The sequence below is a fragment of the Limulus polyphemus genome, unplaced genomic scaffold (genome assembly GCF_000517525.1).
Source record: "Limulus polyphemus unplaced genomic scaffold, Limulus_polyphemus-2.1.2 Scaffold5795, whole genome shotgun sequence".
Lineage (NCBI taxonomy): Eukaryota > Metazoa > Arthropoda > Merostomata > Xiphosura > Limulidae > Limulus > Limulus polyphemus.
The window spans coordinates 1,231-12,153 of NW_013671405.1; the positions used below are offsets into that span (position 1 = coordinate 1,231).

General features: G+C 33.1%; 1 protein-coding gene across 1 annotated transcript; it reads right to left on the reverse strand.

Annotated features, from left to right (window-relative positions):
• Positions 1–295: 295 nt before the first annotated feature.
• Positions 296–9,786, reverse strand: LOC106472995 (transcription factor BTF3 homolog 4-like). Its single transcript, XM_022401505.1, has 4 exons — positions 9,689–9,786; positions 6,929–6,995; positions 4,865–4,978; positions 296–421 (listed from the first exon to the last, which is right to left on the reverse strand). Exons 1-4 carry the CDS (start codon positions 9,778–9,780, stop codon positions 296–298), a joined length of 399 nt encoding a protein of 132 aa, XP_022257213.1. The 5' UTR covers positions 9,781–9,786.
• Positions 9,787–10,923: the final 1,137 nt, after the last annotated feature.

Genomic DNA, 10,923 nt, shown 5'->3' on the forward strand with positions numbered 1-10,923 from the left:
TTATAACTTGTAAGTAAATTGACTCCAGTAACTCTATAGGCTACTAACCATGACAATGACTAATAACGGAACACCTGAAGGATCTCTTAGTAGCCTACCTAATTATCAAAAGGTAATTACTGATAATTCAGGTTTAAATAACTATCCTTATCTTTATCAACAGAATTTATAAACTAAAATAAAAATATTCTAATTATAACTTATAAACCTAAAAAACAAATGCATATATATAGAATCAAACTTTTTTTTATGACAACTAGAAACACAATAAAACTTTCTGAACAACTAATTTTATTCACTTAAAGAACCTACGTTTTGTTTCAGAATGTCCATTAATGGCAAACGTGTTGGCTGTCAAAGAGGCTTGTACTTTAGGGTTGTTGAAGTGAATTACTGTGCCATCATTCTTAAACATGTTAACCTAGAAATAAAACCCTTTTACTTCTTGGACAAGAGATGTGGATTCATAAAAACAAAACACCATTTATATTTTATCTGTTTCAAATAGGAAACCCCAATATAACCAAGATAAGTTTCGGGTTAACAGATTACCTGTCTCCTAACTTGCGTTTATTTTATTTTTGGAAGCTATACAAACTTGTTTCACTACGGAACAAGCTGCAAACTACAAAAGTTTCAATTTTTTTCTTCTGTATGCTAAAAAACAATAATCCTAAAACTTGAAAGATTCAAACAAAACTTTACTACATTTCTTTTCTCACACCTAAATATTAGCTTGTAAACAAATCTCAGGCTTTTATATATATATACACAAGTAATTCTCTGAGCAGTTCCTAAAACTGCACAAGTATTTTTTATTAGTTTAGGATAACCCCCGCGTGTCAATATTTTCTTCAAAACAAGTTGATTATAACAAACCAATTTAATTGTTGAAAAGTTTCTTTCAAGTATTGATAGAGTGAAAGAGAGAGAGAGATAAGAAAATATTTTATTTTGCAAGGCCCAATATTCACATAATTTGTTAACATCCCTCACTCTAATTTGGAAACATTAGACCCCCCCCCCCCAAGATATCATGCTTGCTGTTAAAACAAAACAAAAATAGAAAACATTAGAAAGTAGTTTGTTTACAGAATTGGTCATTGTCATCTTCTTGATTGCTGTGTGTCATAAAAAAATAAAACTGTCTTAAACTCCTACCCTGACAGAATTTATATTTGTGTTCTCTAGTTCTAGTATCAGATAAAAGATGATGCATCGACACTATCAATTCTATTTACAATCTTAAACACACCCAACTCTTCTTTTTTAAAGAGAAAACAATTTGAGAGATTTCAACCTCTCTTCGTATGACAACCCCCTCCATCCCTGGCACCAATTCTAGTAGCGCTCCTCTGAACCCTTTCCAACAAGTCAATGTTCCTCCTTAGGTAAGGAGACCAAGACTGAACACAATACTTCAAATGTGGCCTATGAAATGAAATTATAACCTCTTTAGATCTGTATTCAATATTTCTCTAAAATCGTATTTTCCGTACCACTAGCAACAACACGCTGCTTGAATGACTTGAGACTGATCAACCATTACAGCAAGATCAATTTCCTTCATGATACTATTAAGATTATTCCCATCCAAATTATTCTTATAAATGAATCATATATTATTCTTTTCATGCAGAAAGAGATGAAATGTGATATGTTATTTTTCACAAATGAAACAAATTTCCTAATCTAGGTGATTTCAAGAAAGTTGTAAAACCTTTCCTTGACATGAGGTTTACGAAGAATTATAATGTAGATAAATAAATACACCTAATTTGACCAATGATTAACAGACCATCTGAGATTGAATAGTACTTACTGAGCATCCCATCCTTCAAAGTTGTAAAAGTCTAAAAATGACCATTTAGCAATCAATTTTGTGTGTCCAATAATACCAAACAACCCCAAAATTTACTTTTATTAGTCTAGAGAATCATGCAATCCCTAACTTCTGTATTACTTAACTACTTTTATACTGTTGACTTTTCACAAAGAATAAATTCCTAGCATTAAACCATCTTCATATATAATTCAGATTGTGATTGAATCCTTCAAGCCAACCTCTACATACTTCAACCAGCTTCTTATCTTCCCTATGTAATTAGTAACAAAACCAGTATATTAAAACACTTAACACATCATAACATGACAACTGGATATAGTCTTAGTCTTCTTTTTTTTATGGTTGTAACTATTAAAATACCAACTTACAATGTAAAGAATGAAAATTACTCAACTTCAAAGGTATAATTTTCCTGTAGTGAAAATGTATTTCTGATAGGTACTTACCTCCCCTCACATAAATATCTATTCTTGTTCAGTGTTGCTGTCTATATGCAAATATTTTTTTCACATGCCACAAGCCTTGAGCTCCCACTGGAGGAATGTCAACACTGAAGACCCTGAAAACCCTATTTTGAAAAGCAGACCACTCCCAATTTATTCAGTCTAAAGAATGGCAGGGATGGACAGCTATCCCCTTCTGCTTTACCCATGAAGTCCATGGGTTAGTAGGATCCGGAACATGCATATGAATGAAGCATATGAGCTATTTGTGGAACACCCCATCTCAACAGTGTATGTTTAGTGGCCAATGTAAGTTTATATTTGACTAGTTTAAGTATACCTGGACAGGCACCATTCACCACAGAGTGGGATCTGTAAAGAAAAAAGGGTCATGCCCCCTGAAAAAATAAGAGGTATGTATACAAAAAGATAACTTATCCAGTCACAGTCTCACTGAAGAACGAAGAATGGCAACAGGTGGAAGACGGTACCCCAACAAGGAAGAAACAGCTACATGAAGCAGATAATGGGAGATAAACGTATGAGGTGTAGTCCCAGTGCTCAACGTAAGAAGTACCTCCAACGTACGATGAGGGTTAGATGCAGGTAAAAGGGAAAGTGCCTGATCAGAGTGAAGACACCAGGAATTGATTATGGGGGAAAAAGGACGAAGGAAAAAGTCACAAGCAGAGGAGTGGTGCCAGAGAATGAAACAGCAGAAAAGAGAACCAACTGAAAGAAGCCTTGAAGGCAATGAAGCAACCTAGAGCATGTACAGGACCTAAAAGGTATCCAGATATAACCAGGAATAAAGGTGGGAGATGGAAGGAAAAGAAAACAAAGAAAAGGAAGAACATGCCACAACAGCCACCAAAGTGAATGGTAGGAAAAATCGATCCAGCTGAAGCAGCTGGGAAAACCAGATCTGTGTCAGCCAAGAAGGAGCAATAAGAAAGACCCGACACAGAAAAGCAAGGATGAATGAAATTACCTAGGGAAGATGATGAATGGGATGAGGAAATAAAGGTATAAATAGGTCCCAATCCTGTCTGAATGCATCAACAGCCAAGGCAAGTGAATGAGGAACCAGAGACAAAGACATATAGATCTAAAACCCAAGCAGCACCACAAGGGCTGAGAAATAAGAACATGGGCATAAGAATATAAAACATCAACTTTGAGCATCCTCAGTCCTGGAGAAATGGCTCACCAGAGTGTGATAAAGGACAATACAGTAAAAAGGGAGAGAATCAGGAAGTGATTGAGGTGGGACAGTGAGATCACAGAACTCCAATCTGCATCAAGAATACATAACTAATGAAGGAACTCTTATATGTAAGTCAGGTAAATGATGGGAAGGTGCTGAATAAAGAATGCAATGGCCAAAGAGACAAACAAGCAACCAGAAAAAAAAAAAATGAATGTAGCAATATAGATACCCCACATAATGAGAAAGTCACAGGAGTAACCCCCCCCCCCAAAAAAAAACTGACCCGTAGAGCTGCCTGTAATTCTCAATTAGAAGTGGAAGGGAAACAAACTTGGTACATGACAGTGTCCCACCCCAGATTTTTCCAAAAGCAAAGAAGCCACATGTGTAGGGAAAGAGCCAAAAATGGCAACTGCCCCAACATGGAGGTAAGGAGGAGGAGGAGGGCAAGTCAAAGTAGGAGAAGGTTGGGTGGAACCAGAGTTCGTCACAAACGAAATTAACTGTAAAAAGTATAAAATATAATTGAAAATGAAAATGTTACATTTTGTAATTAAGCAAGTTTATATTGACAATAAAAAATTTAATAGATGATATTTGTTGAGGAAACAATATATTTAACCTAATTTACAACTTACAAGTAAGATGAATGACAGGTAAACTTACAATTACAAATATGCACCTTAAGCCTAATCTAATTTTGTAGTACAAAGAATATCACCAAACATTAATTAAAAACCCTAACCTTCCAAGAAGTAGGTACAAATCTAACTAAACGTATGTCATTGAAACCAAATAACTACAAATAATTATATAAATATCAAAAATATTCATAAAGCTTTAACAGTATAACAGCTTATCTGTCCAAAGTTGGCAGACCATATTCCAAATGTGTGGGTTCTCGAACTCAATTTCTAAATATATTAAAGCAGACAATTCCTCAGTCAAGTAGACAAAAATAGAAAGTATCTCAAATTTCAAAAAAATAAATAAAAAATGTGGGAACAAAGCACAAACAAAAAATGAGAAGTGATAGTTTGGTAGAATACTGGGAGTCACATGGAGGGTTGTTGCATAGTGATTCACATGTGAGACGCAGTTGAACCACATTGATCGTGAGGTACATGAGAGCTCAAGGCTTGTTTGCATATAGAGGACAGCACTGAACGTGAATAGCTATTTATGTGACGAGATAATGTACCGTATCAGAAATTCATATTACATTAATGAGGTTTTAGCATTCTGATGATAAAAAATTTAAATGCTCTTAAATTTTAGAAAATATGATCCTCACACTCTCCAATTAGTGGTTTTAAATAATGAAAAAATAAAATCTTTATATATAATAATATTCAGAGCACTTACTTCTTCTATTCCAGGGATGTTGTTAACACCCAACTTCTTCAGTGAACCCTGTAACTTTTTATCGTCTGTTGTGGCTGTACGATGAATAACTTTTTTCTTCCTCCTTGCAGTACCCTTATTAGAAACATTATATTTACTGCCTTTTACATATGGATCATTCACCCTTTTGTTATAAAAACATGACGAGTTCAAAAATAAAGAATTATAGTTTCAATATTCAGTTTTGATTATAGCATGTTTTTTAACAACTGTATGGAACACACCTTTAACCTCAATCTATAATAAGGTTATCGTGTCAGTATGACAAAAATATGTTTTGTCTCTAAAAAAATATATGAAATTATATGAAATTTCTTTAAAATTATATTAACTTTTCTTCCTAACATTAAAATCAGGCTTGAGTAGATGTGCTATTCTGTCACCTATAGATTTTTTTTCAGCACACCATCTTGAAACCCTTCATAATGAAACATAACTGTTGCAACTTGATTCACAGTTTGATGCAGAAAAACCCCCATAAATATCTGTATTTCAAGTGTAAATAAAAAATTTACAAAAACCTGATATACAAGTCATCTGTTCTAGAGCACGATAAAAAGCTTTTAAGAGTCTGCACATAATATTACTTCACAGTATATAATGCTAAGTACAGCTGGACAATTTAGTTGATTATCTCTGAGGCAACGATTACATAGACTAATATCATGTAAACTAACTGATTAATTGAAACCATAATTAAATTGACTGTCATGAAAATAATCAACTATGAAAATTAGGGATTCTGATTATTATGAAAGTAATAATCAAAATTAGGGTTCCGACAATCAAAATACTGATATAACGTTTGTTCATTGTAAAGCCTACATAACAGGTTGTGTTTTGCCATATTTTAGCCTTATATGTTTCAGAGGTTTTCCTAGTGTGCAGTTGGTCACAAGTTGTACACCTGTAACCATATTTGTCCAGTTGAAAATTCACCTATATTAGTAATTTCAAGTTGATAAATACCTAAAAAATATATTTAAGATTATAAAATTCCATTCCAGAGTTGATAAATAAATGTATTTACTAGAATATTCTTCGTTTTTTGAACCATTTGTTACTAGGCCTTAATATAAGAGGTCCAATAAGGAGTCGTATTAAAAAATGACGAAGTGTAAATATAATAGTGCAGATGACAAAATCCTTATGGAAAATCTCTGGTAAGTACAGTTTGGTGACTTTGGGAGGGGGATGGGAATCGAGAGTATCACATTTGACTCCCATTGTTACCAAGCTTGCATACCCCCCATCATTACTATGGCAAAGCTACTGCTTATCCTATCTGCACCTGCCATCAAACGTTTTTGCCTTTGCTTCTGTGTTTTGAGGACTATTGTCCTTCTAAATTAATCACAATTTAATCAATTAATGGTGCTACTGATTCATCAATTACCAAATATCGGTAACTGCACAGCTTTAATGCTCAAATAAAATAAAATTTTGTATTTCTGCAGTGACTACAAGTTTGTTTTCCTGAATAGAAAACCACACCTCTTCTATAAATGTATTCTGAAACCTCCTGTTCCCTTACGTTAATGCTCAAAGATTACTCCAATATATACCATTTTTACTGTTTTCTAGAACAGTGCACTGGACAAAACCACCCTATCAATCAAACTACACCGTACTTATCTATCTTTTAATGTTTCTGTTTATTATACACACACACAAATGTAAAACAATTGTGAGAAGTATTTTTCAAAGAGTGAACAGTCTGTAGCCTATTCTGTAGCCCTATGTGTTGAAAAAAACAGTTTTCTACCTTATTTTAACATTACTTTTACTATGTCACATACAACCATTAAATTAGTGATGTAATTTGCTGACAGAATCAAATGGTGATAATATTTTAACAGACATACACCTGTTAACATTTACAGGAGTTAACAAAGTTAAAAAAATCTTATATTTTGTACTTATAGCTTATACAAAAAAAACATAACTAACAGTGATAAACATTCAGAAATCTCAAACACTTTATACACAGATCACAGAATATTCAAATAAAACTTGTTTACTTACTTTTCCCCCAATCCGAACCTGAGCTTGGAGCTTACTTAACTTCTCTGGATTCATATTTCTAAATAAGCTGTAAACCAAAAACATAAAACATTCAAACACAATTTCAAAGAATACACAGAGATAAATATAGCTTTAAAAAAACAGTCATTTGTTTCAGTAACTAGAAGAACCCCTTTAAAAAACAAACACACAGAGCATCAGGGAACAATTTCCAAGAATACACAGAGACAAATATAGCTTTAAAAAAACAGTCATTTGTTTCAGTAACTAGAAGAACCCCTTTAAAAAACAAACACACAGAGCATTGGGGAACAATTTCAAAGAATACAGAGAGACAAATATAGCTTTAAAAAACAAACACACAGAGCATTGGGGAACTCGCATGCAGCCTGATTCCCATTTATACATATGCTTTAGTTCCAGAGATGATATCATTCAAGAAGGATCTATTTGCAATGAGACTAAATCTCAAGTGTAAAGAACTAAAAACAAACACATTACGTGTGAACAGGACCACTGCATATTGAACATACAGTGAAATGAAAACCATACATCAGAGAAACGAGTATGATGTAACTGAGATACGATGGTGGAGTAACTAAAAGACTGGAGAGAATGAGGGAACTTGTCCTTTTCCAATCAATTGAATAAATGTGTTAAGAAAATCTGAGGAGCTGTACATCCCGAGCACTTAGTTTCAACTCTAGAGGCCCAGCCATAGTCTGGTTATCACTACATCAACATCTACTAAGTCATTCTAAAAGTGATCGTGATGTAGCACTTTTCCAGTGTAGACCTTCTAATACAATCCAGCTAGCAAAGGTTTGCAAATACACGATCAGAAACACTAATTATTCGATTAAGATGAACCTTAAATTGATGATGATAATAATGAAAAATCATAATAGCAATATCTTGATTACTTGAATAGTTGATGTAATCAAAAACTAATAAATGATAACATCCATTTTGACTAGTATTTGACTATGATAAAGATTATAGCCTAATTTATCTAAATTAATGTAACAATATTATTACATTGATTTCATGAAAAGTAAGAGCAAAGTGAAGTTTGACAGCTAGCTCTAGGATTATGTCAATTAAAATTAGAAAAAGCTTTGAACTATTTATATACATGAGAAACGATTTTTATTTGTAACAGCATTAATGTAAACCATGATATTTTTTATTTTTATCAATTCACACGTGGAGTAACATAAACAAATATGAAAAGCCGAAAAGATAAAAAGGCAATTACTTAGAAAAGAAAAAGTGTACAATGACAAGTTTACTACAATTGACAATTGACAGAAATGTAAAGCTGATAAAGCATCATTAGCAAAAAACAGATAATTGTATCAAACAGATTTGAGCCTTTGACTGATAATGAGAATGTATGCACGTGGTGAAATGTTTAAAACACAAGCCAAAATATATAATGCTGTTACAATTCATGATATCTTATGGGTAGGATGCAATGATAAAATATTTAAACTATGTTAGATACAAGTGTTTGTTTTTAATTAATGGGCTATCTGTGCTTTGCCCACCATGGGTATCGAAACCCAGTTTCTATGGATACAAGTGAAGGGAAGTTTTTGACATCCGGCACTAATTTCATGGACTTTTGAAGATGTGGAGAAACTAATTAGTTACACTTATATGAAAGTTGAAAATAAGCTATATTTCAAATTTATACTAAAAGTCTTTGTAGTAAGTCATTCAATTAGACTTTGGTTTCGGTTAGCAAATCACTGCTTTTACTGTCCTTACGTAACACTTAAGGATCCTGTTGGTCCATCTAGGTTGTCCAATCCACTATTTAAAAAAAAATCAAAGCCAGCCTTTATCATTTAATTATTTACAACTTTTTAGGAAAACAAATTATCACTAAATAAAAAAACTATTTAGGGCTGGCTATTGAACTGGAAAAAAAAATGGAACCAAACAAGATAGACTAATGATCACATAGTAGATTTAGCTGTCCCGACTTTACATGGAGAATAAAATGCATACATTACTGGCTTCTTCACTTTGTCTATCAAAAGCTTGGTGTTTGAATAAAATCTCAGCTTTCATAATTAAACCTTCCCTTTAGTTAACTTCCAAATATTACTTTTATGGCTATTTTACAATAACAGTAACATTTTATGACTGGTTCAATTTGTTTTGCCAGTGAGGAAGCTAGTAATGTAGGGATTTTATTCTCCATGTAAAGTTGAGAAGGTTTAGTCTGCTACGTGTTCATTAGCGGGATCAATTGATATGTAATTTTTTCCTTTTAGTTGTTTGTTTACTTTTTTTTATAAGGTGGCTTAGGTGGGTTACTAGGTTATAGAATGTATTCTAAAGCTTTATAAATCTTGCATAGAATCAAAACTAGCATCAGCATAAGTTAAATAAGGTTACAGTTCGGTGATAAGTAGGGTAGAGTTTAATGAGTGTGATAGGTGCCAAAATCAGTTATGTTTCAGAATTAATAGGATTCACTCAGTAAGCATACTGATACAGTTGTTTGTAGAGAACAGTACATAAAAACTAGAACTAAACTCTGCTTACCAAGTGCTGAAGTACAGGACATTCCCCAAATATCATGATATCTAAACAGCTTAGCCTTAACTGAGGCTTAAGTGCAGCCAATCTCTTAGCATACAATTTGCCTTACCCTGAAAACTATCACACACATCCAACCAGCTCATCCCTGACAATCTTTAAATGAACTTTATACCTTGCAACCTGGCCAATAATTCATTTCATCACCTGGACTGAGTGAGCACTTCCAAGATGACAACACTTCTATTTCTATTCCTAGACTTCTGAAGTTCAGTAATAAATATAATTTTCAACAACATTTGCTTCTACATACACTGAAAACAAAAGATAATGTTTCTTGGTACCAACAACTAAACTGTCAACACACTAGTATAATGCCTTGTACTTTAGTACCTAGTGAACATATTCTACTAATTTCTAGTCCTAAATAAACAGGCAAAACTTCAAATCTAATGTCAATACTAATACTAATTTAGTTATTACTATTAGTAGTACAACTACAAGATTGTAATATTATTATTAACTATTCAAGTTGATTAATTACGAATTACTGGATATTTTTAGTATATAGGACTATATTTTAATATAGTTACACTTTTTAATTCTTAATCTGAACAATCCAAATACAAATAAGCCAAGTAAGTGAAAATACCTTAAATATTTCTACAAAAACTGCAGGTAAATTACCTCAGATAAACCAAGTTTAAACTAAAATAAATACTGACTAAACCCACTCACGTGGTTAAAATGGCGCATACTTTTTTATATAACTTTAAGCATCAAACAAAGTTCTGAATGTTGTCAGCTTATTAAACATATGGCCCTCTATAAGGAATAATTGAAGATTTCTGGGAAATACAAACACGTTGAATAAGAAAGTTACAAATTTAAACAATTATAGTACTTTTATGCAGTAATATGTCATAGTTTTAAGAGTAGTGAAATAATAATTAGACAAATAGTGTCTTTGTTAATAGGTAATTCGTGTTCAAAATCCCAGCGCTTATATACTGCTTAGGTTTTCTGGTAACTTTTGGTTTGGAATTCAAATATTGTTCAGTCAGATCTCGAAGTACTGGGGCCACCATTTTTACCTAATCATTGCGATATTCTTAGATCAAACTGGAGCGAACAGGGAAGTATGGGGTATTCTAAGACAGAGGCGTCGGAACCGAGGGTGCTGTATCACTACATTTTTACATATTTGACTTACATAACAATTGCAAATTATATTGTTACATTAATTTTCTGGGGGGGGGGGCATGCTCTCAGACTCCGCTAGATTGAGCTGCCTTTGGCAGCTCCCTATAGTTTCAATCTCTCTTTGTAAAATCTGCATGTCTAGCTAAACACCCCTACTTTGTAACTCCTTCCTACACCACTGTAAGAGTAGTGTCCACTGTAATTTGATTCAGCAGACTATATACATATATACGTGTGTG

Excerpts from the sequence above, each read along its gene's own strand:
- LOC106472995 (XM_022401505.1), bottom strand. The coding sequence starts at position 9,780 with ATGTTGTTGAAAATTATATTTATTACTGAACTTCAGAAGTCTAGGAAT. Across the intron at positions 6,996-9,688 it reads GAAGTGCTCACTCAGTCCAG|CTTATTTAGAAATATGAATC; the intron begins GTGATGAAATGA and ends TTTGGTTTACAG. Across the intron at positions 422-4,864 it reads ACATCCCTGGAATAGAAGAA|GTTAACATGTTTAAGAATGA; the intron begins GTAAGTGCTCTG and ends TTTTATTTCTAG.